Source organism: Ixodes scapularis, unplaced genomic scaffold, assembly GCF_016920785.2.
Source record: "Ixodes scapularis isolate PalLabHiFi unplaced genomic scaffold, ASM1692078v2 PGA_scaffold5__190_contigs__length_132052651, whole genome shotgun sequence".
In the NCBI taxonomy this organism is placed as follows: Eukaryota; Metazoa; Arthropoda; class Arachnida; order Ixodida; family Ixodidae; genus Ixodes; species Ixodes scapularis.
The window spans coordinates 7,517,616-7,544,058 of NW_024609880.1; the positions used below are offsets into that span (position 1 = coordinate 7,517,616).

Below are 26,443 nucleotides of genomic sequence, written 5' to 3' on the forward strand. Positions count from 1 at the left end.
CGAGGCGTTAGCGACATCCACCAGGTGCTCTTTGCTAATCGTTTAATTCGTTTTAAAATTCCTTTTCGTGACTTTTTTAACAAGATATTGGTATGTTCGATGTGATGCTGCGTTTTTGAACACATATAGACCAAAAAATGAGCGCCGAAATTTCGTTGTAGTATCCCTTTAAACCCAGGCGGTGCACCGCCGGAATTCCCGCTGCGCTTACCACTGGACTCTACAAAAGAATTTCGCGCGATGCCCTTAGCCGTTACAAGCGAGAAATCGTCGCGGTTTCAGACCCAGGCGGACTGGGTGTGAAATCGCGACGATCTCTCCCTTGTAACTGCTAAGGGCATCGCGCGAAATATTTTTGTAGAATCCAGTGGTGAGCGCAGCAGTAATTCCGGCGGCGCACACGGTCGTCCAGGCGTTGTCGCGTCGTCATTAAACACGGTGCACGGAACACACACACAGCACGCACAAGCACGGTATCCAGTGTTGAGTGCATCGGGAAGTTCCGGCGGGCAAGCGGTATCCGAGTTGTCCAGGTATTGTCACCAAGCACACCAGCGCATCTAGATGCCGAGCCAAACGCAATTGGTCGGCAGCTTCACACTATATAAAGATTCAAAGCCGAGGTCAGTGGGTATCTATCCAGGGAAACGATGGGCGCGTCAGTATCCGTGTGCTTGCAGCGCGAACGTCCCCGCCGGCCGAGTGCCGACTGACAGTCCGACGAGAGCGAAGGAAACTAAACTGACTTAACTCCAGCCGCGCTGCCGCCGACTGCAACAGAAAACGGACAAAGCCAGGTGTGCGCCACGTGCGCGCGGAGAACGCCCGCTCGCAGCGCCTCCGCAGCGGATGCGACTGTCCCTAACACGTGACCTGCGAGAAACCGCAGAAATTCCTCGCCGATCGCCCCCCCCCCCCCCCCCCCCAACCCCACCCCTCCTTCCCCTCCTGCAGTCACGCATATGCGCTCCCGCTGGCTGGGAGGCTGGAAGCTGAATCTACTGGTACAGATTTTGAGGTCGGGGTTCCTTGTAAAAGATTGAAAAATAACAGTCCCCTTGTCCGCTCACGCCGTGAGGCACTGCAGACTTAGACAATTCAAATAAAAATGCATTGGATCGTGTGATCAAGTGGTAATTTTCAGGAAAAAGCCAATTGGGGACAAACTATTGTAAAAATAAAGCTGGGCGTCGCCAAGCGAACGACCCAGGAAGGACCCGCTGGGCAGAGGACCCCGAGACCCCGACCCCCGTCCGATCCTGTACCGGAACGAAGAGGGCATGAGCATGTGGCACAGTGGGTCGACGAGACCGCAAGGCAACCATAACTGAACCAGGCGGTCCCGCCGCAGTGATCTTTTATGTCCCCACGGTAACTCTACTGGAACAAGGGGAGCGGATCGGATCCACTGAACACCGTGCGATTCCAGTGCGTTGCGTCTCCCTGGATCCGACTGGTTACTCCCAGAATCGCGCGGATCGGAACTGCCCGCAAGTTTAAAATCCCGCGAATCCGAACTGGAACCGCTCCGATCTGACATTTTCGTACGAGAAAGGACGTGGAATCCAAAACTAGTTGTAAGAGGAGCGCCTTGAGGGCGGCATTGAATAATATCGAGGACCAAACTAAAGGAAACCAACAAGAGTTAGACGCCCACTCTGATAAGTGTGTGATATGAAAGCATCCAATACTGTATGCTATAACGGCCTGCAGAAACTTAAGAAACAAAACAGATACATAAGTAATCGAAATTAGCCGACCATGCACTGTAGAATTTCGCTGGTAACGGCGAGTATATTTCAAAATAGTGCCTTAGTCTCTCGTGTAAAATTGCACTCTACAATGGATACAACTGAAACGCTGAATCAACGATGGGATTCTTTATCATATATGGTTACAACATTTGCTCTAATGGGCCTTTTCCGAGGTTTCCTATGCGGTTACGCACTAAGAGAAGACGCGGTAGTCCTCTTGTTTCGGTTGCGTTAACATGGCGGTTTGAAAACTCCGTAACCGTATAGAGCTGGAGGATGACCAGCGTTTCAATTTGAATGTGTCACCATTTTTATTCACCTTCGGGTGCAAATAAAATTAAAAACTTGTCAATGTTTTTTGTTGTTTTTTAACGTGAAACGTTTTTAAGCAAGTTGCTTCTGATTTCGTGAAGCCGTGGCCTGTGACGTCACGTGACCTCAACATCCAATCAGTCTTCCAGCTAAATTTTGCGGGACAAATGACATCACATGACTTCGTGTCACCTGACGTATGCACAGATTCAGGGGAGACTGACGGGGAAAGTCGATAGGGTGGAGAGGAGTGGAGACACCCGGAGGCACAGCTCGTGAAGAAAGGCCTGAAGGTTACTTGCGCTAAACTAAGAACGTTTCATTTAACAACACAATTGCAAATCAATTTGCCTTGCGATTTCTTGTTTTTTAATATTAAGAACGCGTTTTCATTTGCTAATAAACATAGGCAGGACAGGCACGTTCACGTTACCGCCAATGACCTGTTTTTGAAGCGTAAATTCTAAGTTCTGATGCGCGCTGCTTCGAGGTATCATTGGATTACAGCGCCTATTACTCGATGGTTCCTGACACTGCGTTACACCACACAACAAAAACAGAGAAGGAAAATATAGGGTGTTCGAAGTTACTAGGCTCGATCTAAAATGAACGGTAAAAATCGACGCCGGCATGTAGCAATCTAAACATTGCGTCAAAGGTGTATTTCACAGGTCGGTTTTTCTTGTAAACTTTCAGTAAAATATAGAGCCAAGAAACTTGCCAGGGTCAACGGCGGGCGGCGACGCAGATGACCGAGTCCAGTGGCTGGGCACGTTGGCGCTCGTATTGATAGATGGCGCTACCTCCTTATCGAGACGGCTCGCGACCACCGCGGTTTATTAAAATGGACATAATCTTTTTGGAATGTACCTTTGGTTAAAAGTAAAGGCGAAAAATATAATCAAAACTGAAATAAAAAAAGAAAAGAAACGCGTCTGCATAATGACGGCAGGCGCCTTTGCTGTCAACGGATTTCGTCTGCGTGTCGTCTGCTTTCTTTCCCTGGTCGGCTGCACCTTCCGGCGCTGCTCCCGACGCCCTCTATCAGAACGCGCCCCAAACCGGCTTCGCAACTCGACTTCGTCGTTTGGGTCGACGTTGACCCTGGCGAGTTTTTTCGGCCCTATTTTTGAGGGAAAGGGAGCTACTTTTTTTTTAATTTTACAAGAAAAACAACGACCTCTGAAATACGCCTTTGAAGAAAAGTTTAGAATGCTATGCGTAGGCGTCGATTTTTACGGTTAATTTTTGGATCGAGCCTGGGGACTTGGGACACCCTATAGATAGTTAAAGCGCGATCCTCCAATCTACCGCACAAAAGTCCCGAATGCAAAATCCATTACCGATGACGCACAAATCTGGGCAGAATCACAGAGTGTCGTCACGTGACGTCACACTGCCACGTTACATTACGGCTTCCAATCGTGGTGTCAGAAAACGCCACGTAATACTATGACACCGCGCGATTCGACCACATAATTTGACGTCACGGTACACCAAGTGTTGACACCCAGCGTTACTAGATCTATAACTGTCGTTTATACCGTGACATCACGAGACACCACGACTTCGCAACGTGCATCACGTTACACTGCGACGTGACCACGGCATGACACCGTGACGTCATGTGTCCTCGTGTGACCCGGAGCACTTTAATATAGTCACGTGATCACTCCTACCGTTGTGGTACCAACCACGTTACCACGTCACCCGTTGTCGCACGTCCACGTGGCCATCCGTCCCGCTAATCTTAACGAGGCATTAGAGAGTTTTAGAATAACGCACGGTAAAGCTTTGCGCTCGCAAAGAATACCGTCGTCGTCAGTGCGCATGCGCCGAACGCTAACCACGTTTTGCGCTTCGCGTGCGCTATTTTAGCGTACGCTATTTTTCAGAAATTGCGTGCGTGCGCAAAGAGTCTTTGCGTTCCTCCAAGGCGGATTCGTGGTGAGAATTTAACTAAAGCCAAGACGAGCACAGTTCAAATATGGTGGCTGTGGCAGGAATTGTGAGCGCGACGTCGGCGGCATCCTCTTGAATGCGATCATCAAAGCACGACGACATTGCACTCCTACGGGAGGTGCACGTCAGAAGCGTTTTGGAAGACCCGGCAAGGTAGGCAACGTTCGCCGGCCACTTGCTGCCTGTAACGCGCGAACGTTTCATGGCGAAGGTAGTGCTGTGTGCCAAGGTCAGTACACGAGACCTTACTTGCCGAGGTGGCGCAAGCGGACACGACCAGTCAACCGCTTCCGTCGCATTCTCATATTTAAACGAATCGAAAATATTACTACGAAACAATATTTTGTTTTTTTCTAAAGTTAGAGCATTCTGCGTGCGAAATAAAAAGTGTTACCGTATATGTGTGTGCCGTTGCAAGCGGGAGATGCTTGGGCTTTCCGTCGCGGCGAAGAAACACTATTCTAAAACACTCCTTCGCAGAATGCGCATAACGCAAGCGCTAAATTTAGCGCTAGCGTGCGCTAAAATTGAGTACCTTATTATAAAACTCTCTATTAGGCAGTTTTAGAAGAGCGCACGCCGAAGCTTTGCGTACGCAAAGTTTAGCGCGTCGCCACTGCGCATGCGCCGAACGCTAACCACGTTCTGCGCTTTGGGCGCGCCACTTTAGCGTACGCTATTTTTCGGAAATTCCTTGCGTACGCAAAAAGTCTTTGCCCTCCTCTAAGGAGGATTCGTGATGAGAAGTTGGCCAAAACCAAAGCGAGCAGAGTTAAAAAATGGCGGCACCCAGGACCGAAACTGCAGCCGCTTTAACGGCGTCGTAAGCGCGACGTTGGCGGCATCCTCGCGACTGCGAGGATGCCGCCAACGTCGCCATTTCACTCGGTCTGGAAGACCCAGTAATATGGGCACCGATCGCCGGTAACTTGATGCTTCAAACATCGTCAACGACGAAATTTCACTCGGTCTGGAAGACCCAGTAACATGGGCACCGATCGCCGGCAACTTGACGCTTCAAACGCCGTCAACGACGACATTTCACTCGGTCTTGAAGACCCAGTAACATGGGCACCGATCGCCGGCAACTTGATGCATCAAACGCCGTCAACGACGACATTTCACTCGGTCTGGAAGACCCAGTAACATGGGCACCGATCGCCGGCAACTTGATGCTTCAAACGCCGTCAACGACGACATTTCACTCGGTCTTGAAGACCCAGTAACATGGGCACCGATCGCCGGCAACCTGACGCTTCAAACACCGTCAACGACGACATTTCACTCGGTCTTGAAGACCCAGTAACATGGGCACCGATCGCCGGCAACTTGATGCTTCAAACGCCGTCAACGACGACATTTCACTCGGTCTGGAAGACCCAGTAACATGGGCACCGATCGCCGGCAACTTGATACTTCAAACGCCGTCAACGACGACATTTCACTCGGTCTTGAAGACCCAGTAACATGGGCACCGATCGCCGGCAACTTGATGCTTCAAACACCGTCAACGACGACATTTCACTCGGTCTTGAAGACCCAGTAACATGGGCACCGATCGCCGGCAACCTGACGCTTCAAACACCGTCAACGACGACATTTCACTCGGTCTTGAAGACCCAGTAACATGGGCACCGATCGCCGGCAACTTGACGCTTCAAACGCCGTCAACGACGACATTTCACTCGGTCTGGAAGACCCAGTAACATGGGCACCCATCGCCGGCAACTTGATACTTCAAACGCCGTCAACGACGACATTTCACTCGTTCTTGAAGACCCAGTAACATGGGCACCGATCGCCGGCAACTTGACGCTTCAAACGCCGTCAACGACGACATTTCACTCGGTCTTGAAGACCCAGTAACATGGGCACCGATCGCCGGCAACCTGACGCTTCAAACACCGTCAACGACGACATTTCACTCGGTCTGGAAGACCCAGTAACATGGGCACCGATCGCCGGCAACTTGATGCATCAAACGCCGTCAACGACGACATTTCACTCGGTCTGGAAGACCCAGTAACATGGGCACCGATCGCCGGCAACTTGATGCTTCAAACGCCGTCAACGACGACATTTCACTCGGTCTTGAAGACCCAGTAACATGGGCACCGATCGCCGGCAACCTGACGCTTCAAACACCGTCAACGACGACATTTCACTTGGTCTTGAAGACCCAGTAACATGGGCACCGATCGCCGGCAACTTGACGCTTCAAACGCCGTCAACGACGGCATTTCACTCGGTCTGGAAGACCCAGTAACATGGGCACCGATCGCCGGCAACTTGATGCTTCAAACGCCGTCAACGACGACATTTCACTCGGTCTGGAAGACCCAGCAACATGGGCACCGATCGCCGGCAACTTGATGCTTCAAACGCCGTCAACGACGACATTTCACTCGGTCTTGAAGACCCAGTAACATGGGCACCGATCGCCGGCAACTTGACGCTTCAAACGCCGTCAACGACGACATTTCACTCGGTCTTGAAGACCCAGTAACATGGGCACCGATCGCCGGCAACCTGACGCTTCAAACACCGTCAACGTCGCCATTTCACTCGGTCTGGAAGACCCAGTAATATGGGCACCGATCGCCGGCAACTTGATGCTTCAAACGCCGTCAACGACGACATTTCACTCGGTCTTGAAGACCCAGTAACATGGGCACCGATCGCCGGCAACCTGACGCTTCAAACACCGTCAACGACGACATTTCACTGGGTCTTGAAGACCCAGTAACATGGGCACCGATCGCCGGCAACTTGATGCTTCAAACGCCGTCAACGACGGCATTTCACTCGGTCTGGAAGACCCAGTAACATGGGCACCGATCGCCGGCAACTTGATGCTTCAAACGCCGTCAACGACGACATTTCACTCGGTCTTGAAGACCCAGCAACATGGGCACCGATCGCCGGCAACTTGATGCTTCAAACGCCGTCAACGACGACATTTCACTCGGTCTGGAAGACCCAGTAACATGGGCACCGATCGCCGGCAACCTGGCGCTTCAAACACCGTCAACGTCGCCATTTCACTCGGTCTGGAAGACCCAGTAATATGGGCACCGATCGCCGGCAACTTGATGCTTCAAACGCCGTCAACGACGATATTTCACTCGGTCTTGAAGACCCAGTAACATGGGCACCGATCGCCGGCAACTTGATGCTTCAAACGCCGTCAACGACGACATTTCACTCGGTCTGGAAGACCCAGAAACATGGGCACCGATCGCCGGCAACCTGGCGCTTCAAACACCGTCAACGTCGCCATTTCACTCGGTCTGGAAGACCCAGTAACATGGGCACCGATCGCCGGCAACTTGATGCTTCAAACGCCGTCAACGACGACATTTCACTCGGTCTGGAAGATCCAGTAACATGGGCACCGATCGGCGGCAACCTGACGCTTCAAACACCGTCAACGTCGCCATTTCACTCGCTCTGGAAGACCCAGTAACATGGGCACCGATCGCCGGCAACTTGATGCTTCAAACGCCGTCAACGACTACATTTCACTCGGTCTTGAAGACCCAGTAACATGGGCACCGATCGCCGGCAACCTGACGCTTCAAACACCGTCAACGTCGCCATTTCACTCGGTCTGGAAGACCCAGTAACATGGGCACCGATCGCCGGCAACTTGATGCTTCAAACGCCGTCAACGACGACATTTCACTCGGTCTGGAAGACCCAGTAACATGGGCACCGATCGCCGGCAACTTGATGCTTCAAACGCCGTCAACGACGACATTTCACTCGGTCTTGAAGACCCAGTAACATGGGCACCGATCGCCGGCAACCTGACGCTTCAAACACCGTCAACGACGACATTTCACTCGGTCTTGAAGACCCAGTAACATGGGCACCGATCGCCGGCAACTTGACGCTTCAAACGCCGTCAACGACGACATTTCACTCGGTCTGGAAGACCCAGTGACATGGGCACCGATCGCCGGCAACTTGATGCTTCAAACGCCGTCAACGACGACATTTCACTCGGTCTGGAAGACCCAGTAACATGGGCACCGATCGCCGGCAACCTGACGCTTCAAACGCCGTCAACGACGACATTTCACTCGGTCTGGAAGACCCAGTAACATGGGCACCGATCGCTGGCAACTTGATGCTTCAAACGCCGTCAACGACGACATTTCACTCGGTCTGGAAGACCCAGTAACATGGGCACCGATCGCCGGCAACTTGATGCTTCAAACGCCGTCAACGACGACATTTCACTCGGTTTGGAAGACCCAGTAACATGGGCACCGATTGCCGGCAACTTGACGCTTCAAACGCCGTCAACGACGACATTTCACTCGGTCTGGAAGATCCAGTAACAGGGCACCGATCGCCGGCAACTGGATGCTTCAAACGCCGTCAACGACGACATTTCACTCGGTCTGGAAGACCCAGTAACATGGGCACCGATCGCCGGCAACTTGATGCTTCAAACGCCGTCAACGACGACATTTCACTTGGTCTGGAAGACCCAGTAACATGGGCACCGATCGCCGGCAACTTGACGCTTCAAACGCCGTCAACGACGATATTTCACTCGGTCTGGAAGACCCAGTAACATGGGCACCGATCGCCGGCAACTTGATGCTTCAAACGCCATCAACGACGACATTTCACTCGGTCTGGAAGACCCAGTAACATGGGCACCGATCGCCGGCAACTTGGTGCTTCAAACGCCGTCAACGACGACATTTCACTCGGTCTGGAAGACCCAGTAACATGGGCACCGATCGCCGGCAACTTGACGCTTCAAACGCCGTCAACGACGACATTTCACTCGGTCTGGAAGACCCAGTAACATGGGCACCGATCGCCGGCAACTTGATGCTTCAAACGCCGTCAACGACGACATTTCACTCGGTCTGGAAGACCCAGTAACATGGGCACCGATCGCCGGCAACTTGATGCTTCAAACGCCGTGAACGACGACATTTCACTCGGTCTGGAAGACCTAGTAACATGGGCACCGATCGCCGGCAACTTGATGCTTCAAACGCCGTCAACGACGACATTTCACTCGCTCTGGAAGACCCAGTAACATGGGCACCGATCGCCGGCAACTTGATGCTTCAAACGCCGTCAACGACGACATTTCACTCGGTCTGGAAGACCCAGTAACAGGGGCACCGATCGCCGGCAACTTGATGCTTGCGACGCGCGAACAATTCTCGGTGGAGGTATACGGCGTGCGAAGGTCTGAGTATTAGACCTCTGCATTTGAAAAACGCTTTCACCAAAGGAGATCTCCGTGTAGAAGGTGGTTGAGAGTGGCCCTGCAGGTGCATATGGGATGCTTGAGAAATAAAACAGCTAGCTGAATTTGAGACGTTCAATTTCTGTGACTGTTCGTTCCTTCGACTAAGCGTTTTTTCATTCCTTTTCTGCACCACAGTCTCAAGTGCTAAACCACATGATTATACTTCGTCTCACCCTAATATGGACTATTGTTAGCCCCACGTGCTAAAAGCGCGAGCTAGTCGCTTTGAATGAAGCCGCGGCGGCTGCACGAGCGCTCGTGCAGCAAGTGCTCTAGTCAAGGCAGTCAAGGCTGGCCGCTCGCGCTAGCACAGCCTTCGCGGTTAGTCCATGCTAGGGTGAGACGAAGTATAGTTACCCCAGCTCGCCTGCGCCCTAGAAGTCTTTTCAAGAGTTTTTTTTTTTTTTCCGATGCGGCGCAAGTAGACGCGACCGGTCGACCGCTCGTGTCGCATTCTCACGTTTAGACAAATCAAAAATGTTACTCTGGATCAAAAAACTTGCCTTTTCGGAAGTTACAGCATTTCTCGCCGCGTCGAATAAAAATCGTTACTGTATCTTGGTGGCGTTACAAGCCTGAGATGATTGCTACGAAGAAACGCTATTCTAAAACTCTTTTGCGTAGCGTGCGCTACCCCAAGCGCTAAATGTTGCACTAGCGTGCGCTGAAATTCCGTGCTTTATTCTAAAACTGCCTACAGTTACGACCAAACGGCTACAGAAATCCCAACCTCGTTTTCGTTAAAATGTATTCTGCACCAAAAAGTGGACTCGTCTTTAAGACCGCCGCCAAACAAGCACATCCCGTTCCTTGCACCGTTCACAATGAAGGCTCCGTAGGTTGTATCTGTCATCAAGGAATGCTGTCCGGAACGAAGAAGCCACTACTGCACATGCTTACTGATAGTCTTGTCTTCAGACATATTAAAGAGAACAGCGCACAAAAAGACAAGGAGAGAAAAAAGGAACATGCACAACACGCAAGCGCTTGTGCGTTGTGCATGTTCCTTCTCTCTGTCCTTGTTTTTGTTTTTTCTGTGCGTAGTTTTATTTAATATGTCTTCATACCAACTCGCCCAACTTACAACACTTCTGCAACCTGTGTTCAGAGTTCCTGATCTTCTAGCGTGTTCCGGTGCCGTTGCGGGACGGCGGAAACGATCCACGGAAACTCCCCAATAATATGGAGTTTTAGTGAGTCGTTTCTGGAACACGTGGTTCCAAAATCAAGAACGGTGCAGCTGGTCCGTTCCAAGAAACCGTACATGAAATTTATCACAATTTAGCGAATTGAAAAGTTGGCGCAACCGTATAAAGGATGATGGTGATTGCGTTTGACCGGAAGCGGCATCTTCTAGTAAGCATGTGAAACATTCTGCACCGTGCAAATCCGTGGGGCTCGTGTTTCCAGCGCACGACTTACGTAAACAAGACGGCCAACGTAACAATTACCGGCCAGAATTTCAAAACCCACGAAGCAAGATAGAGCTTAAAAGTATCCGAACGAGCGCCAAGGTAGGTGGTGCGTCTCCGTCATCTTGAACTTGAACGTTCGTTCACGTTCTGTGTCGTCGGAAAAATCATTTCGCCTGCTCGCGGTCGCCACGGGAGCTAGTCAGCCCGCAGATCCCGAAAAATTTACTAGCATGCGCATAGTTTACGGCAGTCACGATCGCTTACATTTGTGAGCACTCCTCGAAGTGATTTGGTCCAACCTCTCAAATGAAGCAGAGTAACAGGATGGCAAATCGCTTTTCGCTGTCCTAAGCCTAACGCTCGGCTGGGGCAGCGGACAAACCGACCGCCATATTTTTTTTACTCGAGTCCTGAAAGGTGCTGTCTGCGTTACGGTGATAACTCCAGCGGTTGAAGCGGGAGAAACGAACGAGAAGAGCCTCCCGAAGCCCCCAACGACTGGCGCGCGCATGCGCAGTAGAGTCGCCGATGCGTTCGTGGACGAACCGTTCGCGTCGAAACGGCTCGCTAAAACTCTCTATTACTGCTGGGCGAGTCCCATCCACGGCGAAAGGAGAAAAAGTGGTCTGAACGGCGGCGCCTCGCCAGGGTGCAATTGTGGCGATGGTTCGCTCGCCTTTCTGGCAAACACCGTGAGATGGCGCGACGTGTCTAGGGGCATCTTAACTTGGGCATCAGGAAGACCGTGAGAGCCACTCGAGAAACCGGTAGGGTAAGCAAGAGGTGAGGCCATTTCTTGCTTCTCCCAGCGGCTGAGAGCAGAGATGGCAGTAACGACATTACTGTAATGGAATTACTGTAATTAAATTACTTTTTGGAGTAATGAGTGATGTAATGAATTACTTCTTTAGGCTAGTAATTTAGTAATGTAATGAATTACTTTCAGGCAATAATTCCGAAAAAATTACTGATTACTTTTGAAATTACTTTTGTCCTAAATTAGAAAGTTTGTTTGCAAGCTTTGAAAAAGAGAACAATTATTTTGCATGGTGAAGTGTTGTGAAAGATTATCAGAGGAAATAATTGACAGCCACTTGAGCGCAAAGCCTCGTACGAAGAGCTGAACAGGCACACAAAGGAGGGCTGGAATGGCGAAGGAAGAAAGCTTACGCGTAGACATCGCTAGAAGGGAAAGGCTTACAAACTACAGGCAGGACAGAGTCATGGCGTCGCGTCATCAAGACGGTACCTTACTTCGTTCATCCCTGAGCTGACAGCGCGGTTGGAGCTACGAGCTTACCACGACCTATCAATCACCTCCATTTGATCACCTGACCCGTCCCTTTCTCTGCGGGAGGTATGAACTAGAGCGTGGTTACGTGTGGAAAGATACGCGTGTGACCGCTCCTACGAGCACGTAGCTTCTACCTCACTGTCAGCCTTGGAATGAACGACTCATAGGCATCAAGGCGAAACGCACATCACCAGTGAGGTCAACACATTTTAAAACCCGAGAGGACAGTACGAACAGATCCCCAGCCCCCTTGCTCTTTCGTAAAGTAAGGTCAAACCATAAGCTTCGATCATTGTAAACAACTAACAAGCGGAATAAATAGTTAATCTCAAATTCCTTTTCAAAGGCCCAGAAAGTTTCTTGCATATTTTTTACTTTAAGAAAAGGTGTTTTGTAGTCAGGAAGGACGAAAGTCGAGCAAAGCAGGTGTCGCTCGAGATATGCCTCGCTGCCTTTCCTTGGGAAGTTTATTGGGGAATAAGCCTACGAGCAGATATCGCCACCTCTTCGTTGGGAAAATGGACCTTTTTCGAAGCTCCCGCCATCTCTTTCCTCAACTGGAGAAGCTTCTGCCTAGCAAATGTCCGGCCCCTTTGTGTAACAACGCGTAATAACTTGCGCTCTTGGGGTGTTTGGGAACAATACTTCTTGAGAGGGATGACCGGAAATACGTCAACCAGTGCACCTTCGAGACTAGGATTAGATCGTGTTCAAGACGGGAAGGAAACGTAGCATGTGACGACTTTTAGTAAAAGCGGGCTTTCATAGTTCGATCTTAACATACTGACAAGGACTATAACAGTTCTAAATCAGAAAAAACGGAAACATGTCACCCTCCGTTGAATGAACAGCGAAACCGGTGAGTCGACTATCTTTGAGTCACATCTAAAGAATCTATTAACCCCGTAGGTGACTACGTCACAACATGGAATCTGGGTCCAAACAAAACGTTGCTAGGGACGTTGCTATGGACTAATGCATGGAGACTCCACAAGAGGGTAGCTTTTTACTTACAAGTAAGTAAATATTTTTTTTGTGATCAACCTAACTTCTCGATATCTAGATATGAAGACGTTATTGTCATTCCAGTGTCGTATTGCAACGATAAAATGCATTTTTGGAGTATCACACTCCGCTTTGCTTTGGTAGCAGACGACACGTTAGATTTGCTGGCCTCCGTTGCAGCGAATGTCTTCAGTGAATAGCGCCGGTAAACGAACGACAAAAACAAGTGCATCGCCATGGCCGCAAAGGCCTCCGCATAGTGTTTTTTTCTTTTTTTTGTCAAGGACTCAGCTTTGTATACAGGGGTGAAAATGCCATAAAATCAAACCACGTCATGCAGATCAGTTACGACGACGACCTGAAGTGCATTACCGGCGTAGTGCAGGCCAGCACGAGAAACAAATCGTACGCGGTCGAGGTAAGTCGTTTATTATTATTATTATTGGGGTTAACAGGTTATTAAAGAATTGCATGTCTATCGCGATTTCGCGAAATATTGCTTTTTCCCCCTTAGAATACATCAAATTACGTGGATGTGCCCCTTGGGTGAAGATCTCCATCGAACCCGCGATTCAAATGCAGTGTGTACTAAACTCAGCTTACGTTTTTTATCCAGTTCTTTCGCGCTTTTGGGGTCTTGCGGAAATCTGAAGAAACTGCAAGAATCTTTCTCCACACGATGGTTACAACCAGGTGCAAAGTACCCTTCCATAGCGCGAGTCCGCAAATAAAATTTGGGATTTCAACCGATCGCCTGAAGTGGTTTTCTCATATGTGCAATGCGAACTTTTAGCAGGCGATCATCTCGATCGACGCCCGGACTTTCGACAAACCATATTTTTCATCGCACCCCACTAAGAATTCTTATAACTGTCTGAAACTCATTATATTTCAAACAAATGCAATATCAAATTATCGTCTTTATTCGCAAGATGCGAACAACGGCGCCAGCTTGGCCGGCCGGCGTGTGGCAGACGGCATACTTCTTGCATTCGTCATCTGCTGCAGGCATCTTGAGGACCGGAACTTGCAGTCGTAAATATTTAAGAAACAAGCGAGTATCGCGACACTTCTGTCGAAACATATTTGACATTCAAGCTTTCTATATCTGTGACTTTTGGAAGTTTAAATCCTATTCCTGGTTTTTGAACGGTCGGGCTTTCGTAGTGACATCTCGCCACATGTATTTGTCCATAATAACGACCCTAGCAACGGTTTATTTGGACCCATGAGGCCACACTTACGGACTCAATTCATCATGGTTAACACTTAGGTCGTATGCGCTTAGGTCGTATGTTCAGTATGGTTCACTTTGAGGCATATAAGGTTGTTGCGGTGCAAACAGGGAAATCTGACTTTTGGTACATATAAACCAACTCAGCTATTCGACGTCACATCACTGTGGTGGCGCTTCTGTCGGCACTGCACATGCGCCGCGCCTCGGTTTTCACGGATTTGGTTGCTGCACACGTGCCGTGTGGGCAATCGAGGGCTTGTTTTGCAAACACTTTGTTGGTGTACATGGTAAATGAAATGAGCACTAATTACTACCTCAAGGTATTCAAAAGTAATATAAAAGTAATTTCGAAGCGATTTCTTTACTTTTGGAAAGTAATTATAATGTAATGTCATTACCTTTAGCCTGCGGTAAATTGTAATGTAATTGAATTACATTTTTGGAGTTTTCATGAGAGTAATTAGTAATGTAATTTAATTACTTATTGAAAGTAATTTTGCCATCTCTGGCTGAGAGCGGTCCCAAGTATGGTTCATGCCTTGTGTTTCTCTACCCTCATTGTACCATTGGTGTGCTGGCAGCAACGTCACAAGTGCGATTAATTCCTTGAAAATTTAGTTCTAAACAAAACTTAACAGACAAAAAATGTAAAAAAACGTAAGACGTCGTGTTTTTATTTACGGCTGAACAGTACCTCTACCATGTGGCAAATATGCTGAATCTGCCCATTTTTGTTGGAATTGTCTTGCTTCTGTGATGCCCAGAAGTGCAATGTGGCGCTGCTTCCACCATACCGGTTAAGCTGCGCTTTATGCTAAGAAATTGCGGGACTCCGCTGGCCCGTGCCATAGTCACGCTTCCTTTCTATAGCCCACCAGAGAATCATGCTTATTGGCGCACAGGCTTTCAAAGCCGCGCCTACGCGAAAACTTCTAAATCGATAGTGCCCCCTGCCGGGAGGCGCGCCAAGCCCGAGGAAACTTTAGCCGCTTTAGCTGGCCATGCTTACACACCTGTCTTATTCCACCGTGCACATGTCTTACCGTGAGGCTTGAGCTTGGCGGCGAGGGCTCTGCTGAAGACAAGCATGGCCATCTTGGTGTTGCTGTACACAAGCACCGGATGGGTCCAGGGGTGGTTGCCCGTGGCTTTGTCGTGCAGATTCGCCGTGCTTCCGATGTGGTGAAGAATAGACGACAGGTTGATGACACGACTCGGGGCACTCTTTTTCAGCAGCTCTGCATCGGAAGAGGGTACAAGTAAAAGAGCCGCCAAACGACCAAGACCTTTCTTTCATAGCACCGCCTTCATTAACCGAAGCAAAAGGTAATTTTTCATAAAACAATCCAATGTGAGGAATTTCGAGATACATTAATGTTCGCCGAACATACAGTTGACACTAAAAAATGTTATCAGAAAGGATCGACAGCAAGGCCGGTGCCCAGATGGTCTTATTTTGCTTGTTTGTTGTTCCAACATCACTGTATTTTCTGTTTTACACTATTTCAACGTTGTTCGTGGTTTAGAATGCCGAACTGGATAGCGTCATAAATGACAGTATCAATCTAGTAAATAAAGACTACTTGCAAGCGATAACTCCGTGCTGAGCACCCGTTAAATTAAAAGGTAAAAACTACCTACTCACCCTCACTCTCTGTGTATGTCCGCCAACGCGGCGCCGCGTGTCGCGACTCTTTTTCTTGTGCCGACTGTACAACGGCGGCGGATTCGGAAAAAGTTATATAACCACACATGTACGTAACGCGTTACTGGTAACAAGTTACTTGTACTTAGTTACTATTCTATGTATCGAGTAACGCATTTAGTTACTTTTTTTGGAAAACGAACGAGTAACGTACTTAGTTACTTTTAAGGACAAGTAACGAGTAATGTTATTTCGTCGTTACTTTTGAGGCGTAACGTGTCCAACAACGTCTGGAGTGCCTCGTTTTAATTCGAACCTGAGCACGCGTCTACCCCAACAAAGGCAGATGGACAACCCGAAATATACACTAAACAGTATGACAGTATAGCAACGTTTATCGCTGAACACTTAAGTCGAACTCTACAGTCAGGAATGTCCTTCACCCAGAGAACACAATACGTTTCCTTGGTTGAACCCTCTAGACTCGTGTACAGACCTAATATAAACCCGGAGGTAGGCAACGCGAGAAGGCACATAACCCATTGTCAACTTGGAACTCTAGAAGCAGAGAGGACAAAAGAGAGAGAGGATAATCCGAGATTCACCAGCTCTTCCTGAAGCACAACACTGCCATTCCTTCGAGCGCGTCAGTAGAACGGCTCTTCACCGTCGCCGGATACGTATTCTCAAGGAAGCGGGGAATATGATACTGAGGAAAAACTTCCAGAGTCAGCTACTGCTTATCACGAACGACTACTGAAATGAAAAGAATATTTCATTAAACAAAACACTTGTGTGTTTTATGAGAATGCGATTAATTCAAAGGTGCAAGCGAGCTCTACAAGAATGGCGAAAATAATCTCTGGAGAAGGGGTGACGCGTAAGAAGGAAGTAACAAAAAAGTAATTCGTTACTTTTAAGGTAAAGTAGCGCGTTCCTTGTGAGAATAAGTAATGGGTAATGTATTTAGTTACTTTTTGAGCGAGTGTTGGGTAACAGTATTTAGTTACTCTTTGGGGGGTAATGTGTACATGTCCGAGTATAAGTGTGGCCTGACCAACGCAACCTGGATATAAAGGCGTTGTGCTCAATTTTCTACGGCGCCTACTGACGGCCCACCACCTCAATTTTCTGACGTTCTGCGCGCGCGCGGTGTTCAGGACCTGGTGTTTGTAAGCGGGGTGCTTATGTTTACAGGTCGTGCATAGGGTGATATAGTGATACGTAAAGAGCGGCCTCTGAAGCACCTATCGCAGCCCAGTGATTGGGATTCACAACACCCGCTACAGCTGGCGCAGTGGTGCCTCATTATTTATATATCCTTTATACTCGCGCCATTTAGAAATAGTTTTACTTTATTTTACGTATTTCTAAAACTATCAGTCGCTTCGAACGCTTTCAAAATATTACTACGACTGCGACTGGGGCTTTGGCAAGGGGCACAACTTGGCAGCCGCCATAACAGCGGCCAAGGTGCGGTGGCAATCAATTCGTCGAACGACGTTTCATGGACAAATCGTTTCGTCGACACTGCGATGTTTCATCGACAGATCGTTCGTGGAAACGAGCGAGTGCTCGTTTCATCGACAGATGTTGCGACGTTTCGTCGACAGCTCGCTCTGCAAGCTCCGCCAGCTGCGCCTCCTCGCGCGGCCTTGTGTTGGATGGATGGATGGATGAAAGATGGCCGACTGGGCCAAGTATGGCGAACCAGTGCGCAGCCATCTTGCCTCACCAATTTAAACTATCAATTTTTTTTTGCTTATTCTTTTTTTTTGGGGGGGGGGGGAGGGGGGGGGTGGGGGGGGGGGGAGGGGGGAGCTCGCCGATTGCACTGATTTCGGAACTTACGACTTGAATGGTTTCGCTCGTGTCTTTGCCCGAACCTTTGGGGAAGCGTTGCCAAAGCCGGGAAGTTTTGTTATCGACCCCCCCCCCCCCCCCCCCCAGTGTCCTTTCTCAAATTAGATTTTTAAAACATTCAACAATATGCGCAGCTCTTGAGGGCTACGCTTTCGGCAGCATACGTGATCGAGGTGTCTGTACGTCATCGAGTGCAACCCTTCGCGGACTGGCCGCCGGCACTCCGACTGTTTTGAAAAAGTGGCTGGGTCATTTCCAGAGCAAGCGTATCTTTTCGCGCGTCGCGTCTTCTGGCAGAACACTCAAGAGCCACCTGAACATAGCATAGATAGTCCACACGTCAAAACACTGAAGCTCTTAAAGAAAATTTGAAAGAATCAAAGAGGCCTGTTTGCGGTGCACACAGCCTTCCTACCGTTGAAAATGGCATAAAATCGGTTTTCAAGCTAATTGGCATCTGCACTTAGCCGCTAGCAATAAACTTTCAAGGAGACTGAGCATTTTCCTACGCGTGGTTTATTTTTACGGCGATAAAACACGGTTGTTTTCTTCTCCAAACACTGGGTATCCAACGTACTGTACTTACCAGACCGCATACAATTTTTAGTCTTTAGCATATTTAGCTTCTCGATTATGAATAACACAATAGTTCTCCATATGTTATGCCTGTACTGAAATTTTGCATGCAGATAAGCCAATATGTGACCAAAGAACATTAGATTTGGAAGCCGCTCTTTTATGAAAAGAGCTACGAACTTGCCCCAGGTATCTGTCTGCTGGCATCGATAAAATAACAATTTAATGTCGCGTGTGGCTGTTACCGACAGATTTCATCTAGTGGTACTACTGCCTCCAAGGCCTTGCATGTGGCGGCTGCTCGAGAGAAGCTATATAATGGATTAAGATACACATTCGATATCAACTATGGTTTACTTTGTGTAATACGACTAAACTTCGTGTACTGTTTTATTTATCTGTAACCAATTATCGCGTTTGTTTGTTTATTTATTTTTTGCATTGCAATGTAAGCTTTTTTTTTTTTTTTGGTTTACTGGCGGGCAGCGCGCTCCCGGTAGTGCGAGTGTTATTGGTTTTCGTGCTTTTGTTATTTATTTTTATTTGACATTGTTTACAGCCCCCTTATTGTGTAATGTCCTTTTTAATCGGCCCTTAAGGATACATGACGATGAAACTAGTGTGACTAAACAGTTTTTTCGCGTATAAGCCGCAGTAGCCAGTAAAACACTGCATCACTTTTCGTTTTGAATAATTGAGGGTAATGAACACGCTTAATTTCAATTGAAGTATTAGGGTTGTAATGTTGCAATAAAAGGCTGCAAGCTGTATTTTTGTTTAAAAATAACCAATATGAAGAGAAAAAAAAACAGTGTTTACGCCCTTTTCCGCAACCCACCATTGGATCGAAGTTTTGCTTTGTGCTTACGCATATTTTTCTCCACCACTTTTCTTCTTCCAGTAACTTTCGGTTCCATAAACGGGCATCGGAACTTGCAAATATTCGAATAGGCCGCGCGCGAAGTCCTGCGCGCTCTTGCTTTTCCATCTGACACGGATGAGAGCGAGAGGATAGCGCAGTTGCTCACCTTGGAGAGCAACTGCGCTAGACATCGTCCTTTTCATCTGTTACAAGCGCATGTACCGTTAGATAGCGTTAAGAGAAGGAATAAAACGGTTTATGTACAATATTTACATTGTTGAAAAACGTTCTTATCCGTTGAGGCGTTCGGTATGTATTGCGTCGTTCGGTATTCGTTGAGGCTATATCGTTGCGCACTTCGTTGTCTTCGTTCTGCTGCCCCGTTCCTTTCGCGATCCAGCATGTCCTTTTCATCGCTCTCACTCAGGAACAAAGTCATAATTAAATTATTTTACATGTACCTTAAGTTTCCGGCATTCCTTTCAAAACCGCAAAAAAAAAAAAATTTTTGTCGACGAAACGTTTTACGGTGGTGCTGTCGACGAAACGATTGTCGATGAAACGTCACACTGTCGACGAAACGTGTGTCCATGAAACGTGTGTCCACGAAACGTTGTCCACGAAACGTAATTCCACGAAACGAGTTTCGACGAAATGATAGGGACCCGCCAAGGTGGCCTGGGGGCAATTGCTGCGTGTTGTTCCAGTCGTCGTGTGGAGTTCTCGACGTTCTTTCTTTGTGACGAAGGTGAGACGGTTCAATGCAACCGCGTCGAGAGTGTTTCGAGAGTCTCTTGAGCGTCAGCTGCGTCGCCGAAAGTTCTTTTCTTTTTCCCATAAATTTGAGCGAGCTGATGCTACAAACACGAACGAGTTGTCTCGAACGACGCTTTCTGTTCTCGAGGACGCGTGCATTACGGGTACGTCTGAAGTGTCAAACTCGCTTTCGCTCCTCCTCATTTGCTCGCCCTTACGGTGAAATTGAGTACGCATTTCTACGGACGCCTGAAAAGCAGTTATTTTTGTTATGGTTATTTTTATGGTCACAATAAATGGCTGTGCATCACTCAGTTATATTGTTGGTAGTCTCCTTTTCTCTGTTGAGTGCAGCGGTTTTAATTTGACATCGCATATAGTGCACGATCTGCTCTGGAATTTAGAATTTACACGTGTATTTAAACGATTGATTCCTACCCGTTTAAAGTTATAATTAGTTACGGCAGGAATGGAATCAACAATATTAGTTATCGCCATTCAGATAGCAGTCATCTATGTTTCTAGACATCTAGTGATGGCTACAAACATAGTCCCACACTTCTAGAAGCACAAGGTGGACCTGAACAGTGCTTGCTTTATGTGATTTGGACAGTCGTGGCAATGGGAAGTTTGAATGAACCGTTTAGCGAGCTGCCGACACCTGTATTGTCTACGAGAGTGCGATCTCATAAAATTCTCAAATATGTTCGAAAAGCGAGGCGGAAATGATTCATCCTTTGTTCCGGCGATATACGGAAAACGCGGCTTACGTCTTTTTTTCTTTTTTATTAAACTTTCTTTATAAATGAAAATATTCTTCACCAAGTGAAAGCACACGCAAGAGAGGCGCGATTATTTCTTATTCGCAAGAAGACCCCTAAACTACGGACAGCAAAATTTTAGGACGTCACGGGATACAATGTTGGAACTAAGTACTCCACCGCGTAGCTTAGCAGTAATTCTTTTTTTTATTATCGCAACTTGACAACCAATTTTTTCCGCCCTTCTGCTAATACCTTTATAAAACGTTTATACTGGCATCTGTAAAAACTAAATTTAGAGAAAAATGTTAAATTACGTAACATTTTTCGACACCTAACATTCCGTTGTACTTCGTAAAGAGACGAAAACAATCGGCGTTTTTGTTCAGAGCCTCTAATATCTCGAGGTCTACACAGAGAGGGTACATAGGTCTCTTCGTCATAAAGCACCGCTCAGACTTTTAGAGGCAAGTGTATGAAATCTCTAACTCCAGTACAGTGGCGCATTTTAATTTCCGCTTCATATAACATCAGCTGCAGGCTGATTTCACCAGGCCTCGGTTTACAGTGACCGTCATTGCACTAAGTACTGATTGGACTACACATCGATTGTCCTTTATAGGAAGATTTAGAATAAAAGAACTGTTTATATTGATATAATTTATAAATCGGGGCATGTTGTCCCGGGGACTTCAACTTTCCGAAAATACTTTGGAATGATTCATGCCCAGTTGTTTCCGAGTCACATAGTGAATCTACGGCATTTGTAAACCATTGCTCTGATTTTAATTTTTCCCAAATGGTAACGGAGCCTACACGAACTTCATTATCGAGTGCCAATATTCTTGATCTCATTTTGACAACATCTCCTGACTTGGTTAACTCAATAACCTACTTGCCCGGTCTAAGTGATCATTGTTTTATTAATTTCACTCTTAAAGGATCTGTTCATCGTTCAGTCAGTAAGCCAAAGTATATTAGGGACTACAACAAGGCCGACTATCAAGCCATAAACAGAGAGCTTGAAGTGTTTTTAGATGAATACATGCTGGATTTTTCGGAACGCACTATCGCAACTAATTGGTATCTTTTTAGGAACAAGGTCAATGATTTAGTACAAAAATGCATACCTTTACGCGTAATCTCATGCAAGCATCGAGCCGCTTGGTTCAACGTTCCATTAAAGCGTCTTTTAAATAAGAAAAAGCGATTATATCGCAAAGCCCAACAGAGTCAGAGTGATGTCAACTGGTGTGCTTATCGTCAATTTACAGCTCTGTTTAAAAGCGCAGTGAAAGAAACTAAGAGGGTTTTCTTTCATAACACACTTCCTTCGTTACTGATAAACAACGCTAAAAAGTTCTGGAACGTCGTTGGTGGTCCGAAACAGAATAAGATATATCTAAACAACGACAATGGTGTGACTATTCCTCAGTCTGATTGCTGCTCTGTGTTTAATGAAGTGTTTGCAATGTCGTTCTTGAATCTACCCTCCGTTTGTCTTCCTGATGTTGCTGATTCGAGCTTTTTTTCCTATAGATCCTATGCTGATTGGCTGGGTTGGTGTGATGCATTTAATCCGAAATTGAAAAGTTTCTTCGTCATCTGGACCCGATGATATTAACTTAAAGTTCCTGAAGAACACCGAAGTATATATTCCTCCAAAATTTTGTCAAAACCTTTTTCACAGTCCCTAGATACCTGCATTGTGCCTGGCGATTGGAAGGTGGGCAAGGTGGCACCCTCGTTTAAATCAGGAATTTCGCATTCTCCCCTTAACTACAGACCAATATCTTTAACTAGTATTCCTTGTAAAATCTTAGAGCATATAATTTATTCTAACCTTGTTAGTTTTCTTGAAAGTAATGCATTTGTTACATCATGCCAGCACGGCTTTCGTAAGACGTTCTCCTGTGAGACACAACTCATTTCATTTACACATGAACTTTTTGCAGCTTTAGATAATGCATCTCATGTTGACTGCATATTTCTGGACTTTTTTAAAGCTTTCGACCTCGTATCTCATCAGCTACTCTGTTTGAAATTAAGCAAATTAAATATTGACCCTAACATTCTCGCATGGATTGAAAGTTTCTTGTCTAACAGAACCCAATTTGTAGTTGCTAACGACTTCAAATCATCCTCGTCCCCCGTCACTTCAGGTGTGCCGCAAGGGTCTGTGCTTGGCCCTCTTCTCTTTCTCATCTACATTAATGACCTTCCTAACTCTATCAACTCATCCATCAAGTTGTTTGCTGACGACTGCGTCATTTTTCGAGTCATTTCTACTAGTTCCGATTCCTATGTGCTTCAGTCTGACCTTAACAAAATCTCTAATTGGTGTGATATCTGGAAAATGCGTCTAAATACTAACAAGTGCAAAGTAATGAGGATTACGCGTCAGACCGTTTGTGGCAACATTCACGATTATCAACTTTCAGGCAGTGCACTTGAACAAGTAACGTCATACAAATACCTAGGGGTTCACATAACAGCTAATCTGTCTTGGCAAATGCATGTTAAACATATAGTAAATAACGCTAACCGCATGCTTGGATATTTGCGTCGTAACTTTTCTATGGCACCATCATCTTTAAAACTTCTCCTCTACAAAACTCTCGTCCGCTCTAAACTGGAGTACGCATCTTCGGTGTGGGACCCAGGCCTGGAATTTCTTACTAATAACTTAGAATCGATACAGAATTGCAGCGTGCGTTTTGTCTTGTCGAACTACTCCCGTTCATCTAGTGTATCCTCTATGAAGGCAACCTTGAAACTTCCGAACCTCTCTCTGCGCAGCAAAATATCGCGACTCACGCTATTTCATAAAATGTATCATTATAACCCGCACCTCAAAACTGAGCTTTTTTCAGAGCCATCATACGTGTCATCTCGTTCGGACCACCATAACAAAGTAGGCGTGCCACTTTGTCGGACTAACTTGTTTTTCGATTCATTTATCCCAAGGACTAGTAACGAATGGAACCACCTGCCCGCCTCCATCGCAATGATTACCGACGATTTCACTTTCAGATCCGCCATTGAGTGTTATGTACTTTCTTAATAACCGGCGTTGTCTGCATTTTTCATTCTCTGTTTTAATTTCTGCATTTACTACCTGTTGTTTGTTCTTATGTTTTCCACCAATCCCTTCTGTAACGCCCCCTGGGCCTTGAAGGTACTGAAATAAATAAAAAAATAAATATATATATATATAACTGAGAAGAAAAAAACCCTTAGTGAAAAACAGCAACAACGGACGATTTAATCTTCGACGTTTCGGCCGGAGTCCGGCCTTCCTTAGGGGAAAACAGCATCAACGGACGATTTAATCTTCGACGTTTCGGCCGGACTCCGGCCGAAACGTCGAAGATTAAATCGTCCGTTGTTGCTGTTTTTCACTAAGGGTTTTTTTTCTTCTCAGTTTTATACCCACGCCTTCGGCCTCCCCTCCCGCCACCATATATATATATATATATATATATATAATTCTTCTTTACCTCCTGACCGCCGCATTTAAATGACTCAACGTCGGAATTGTAAGCCAAACGTATGCCCCTCGAACCCTCTGACACATAAATACCAAATCAAAGCATAAAATGCGGTGGAGCGATCGACGTCTGATTTTAAATTTTCCAAATGAACGAAATACGAAAAAAAAAAGAACATTTCAATTTCTTTTTTCCGCAGGTCATGAAACATCTCAATTATATTTTCACCCTAGAAACACTTTCCTTACCAGAGAGCAGAATGGTGAGAAGAAAATGTCCGAGGTAGTTTGTCTGGAAGCACACTTCGTAGCCGTCCTCAGTGAGCTGCACTTTGCTCCTATCTGGAAAAAGGATGTATCCTCAATGTTACGCGAACGCTGTTTATATATTCCCTGAATAATTAAAGGACATCTCAGCCTGGAGCATATTTGAATACTACTTCTTTTGCCAAATTACCCAAGCATTTCCCAGCATGTTAGAAATCTTAGTACACGTGATGCACGCACTCGACGTATTTTTATCAAGGATTCAAAGTGAATTATAAAAATTAGATGTTGACGAACGCAAGTGTAGTTTGCTATTTGTTTTAGATGTTTAGTTATCTTTAGAACGCTTCTTTCTGCAAGCGTGAGCACGTGCGACGCCTCCAACTACAGTCGTAGTATGCTCCTTAACGCGTGTGGAAATTAGCAGAAAGATATATCCTGGTCGCGCTTATTTTATTACGACGAGTCCCGATTTTTTAAACAATTTGCATGTTTTTTTTGTTTGTTTTTGTTTTTACTGGCAGAATCGCCATTCACGGATATATTAGTACAAATAGTAAACTTCGCTGCCTGGTAACGCTAGCAAAAGTTAATAAAATCGACCGTATTTAAGTTGTCTGAATATAAAAGGAAGCGCGTACCATTATAAAAATTATAAATACTTTTTTTTTATTTAACCATCTTGCAGCACACCCTGGGCTCATAACTCCAATGACTAGGTGTCGATCTAGTTCATTCACAGGCGAAAGTTTGTCTTACCGAAATTTCTTTAAAATACCATCTGCTGCTGGATGTGAGATTTCAAAGTATGTTGGCACTTATTCGTTTACATATAACAAATTCTAGCAATATTTGCTGGTTTATTAATTTATCTAAAATATTCTCAACGCAGATAAGTGCGAGTAACGTACAGAGTATAGATCTAAAAATTGCATGTTTTTGAAATAGAATTGATAAATAATTGATAGGCTGCAAAATCGACATTTTGGTTATTGTTTTAGACGCGTCATAAAGGCATAATGTAACCTATTAGGTGTTATATATCGAAGAACAATTGAAAACTGCAAAGAGCCCAACGGGACCACCCTCCCCTTCTCTTCCTCCTCGTTTTCTTTTTTTTTTTTTTTTTTTTGTACTATGGCGCAGCTGGCAGAGGCATATTCAACAATTTAGAGGCGTTACAAGTTGCACATGTATAACAATTACTCAGAAAATTCGTAAATATGTTTTCACCAGTTTTCATTTAACGCAAAATACGTCGTGTGCTTGCGTCGACCTGCTTCGATCTGCTAGGATTTAATGCGCCCGTTTTTCCCCTTAGGCCTCTGAGGTAATCTGCTAGAGAATGAGACTTGGAACACACAACAGGCTCTGCGTCAGTCTGTCGTTTGCGAAGTATTAAGGAACGTTATGTTTTCTTCAACCCTCGCGTTAAGCTTTAGAAGGTTTGTAACCCATATTTTACCCATGTGTCGTGTTTCGTGGCCACATGAGTGCAGATATTTTGAAGCATAAATAATACTTTTCTAAGCCGCTCCGGTAACGCAGGGGTAGAACGTCAAAGTACAAAGTACGTTGGTTAAATTCCCGCCAACAGATGAAGTAAATGTTTCTGAAGAAACTCGCCTAGTTATTATGTTATTCGTTCGAACCTTTCTTGACACTCTAAACATAGAAGCAAGTACAAAAAACTCAAGGTCCCGAGGCAGGGCGAAGGTCGTCCCTCAGTGCCCTCCAAGTAGTATCCTAGTTGTCTGCACTTTGCACGCACAGAAAGGACATGCGGCAAGCGCGGAGCGAACTTTTTATGCATATCCCAAGACATGAAGATGTTGCTTCAAAGCTTGAGCGTTTAACCTATTGCGTAGGCTTGTGCCATTTTCAGTAAGTATTTTTTAACAATTTAAAAGGATATGGTAAGAATGAAAAACAAAGTTAATTCGATACGTTTTTCTTTTTT

The 26,443-nt window shown here is 46.4% G+C and overlaps 1 protein-coding gene across 1 annotated transcript in view; it reads right to left on the reverse strand.

Moving 5' to 3' along the window:
• The window catches only part of LOC115325131 (retinol dehydrogenase 11-like), a 37,520-nt gene that overhangs the window by 8,842 nt on the left and 2,235 nt on the right, over positions 1 to 26,443 (reverse strand). Inside the window, exons 3-4 of the mRNA XM_040217349.3 lie at positions 24,466 to 24,558; positions 15,307 to 15,501 (exon numbers count right to left, since the gene is read on the reverse strand). Of these exons, the coding sequence (XP_040073283.1) occupies positions 15,307 to 15,501; positions 24,466 to 24,558 (288 nt within the window). The remainder of the gene's footprint in view (positions 1 to 15,306; positions 15,502 to 24,465; positions 24,559 to 26,443) is intronic.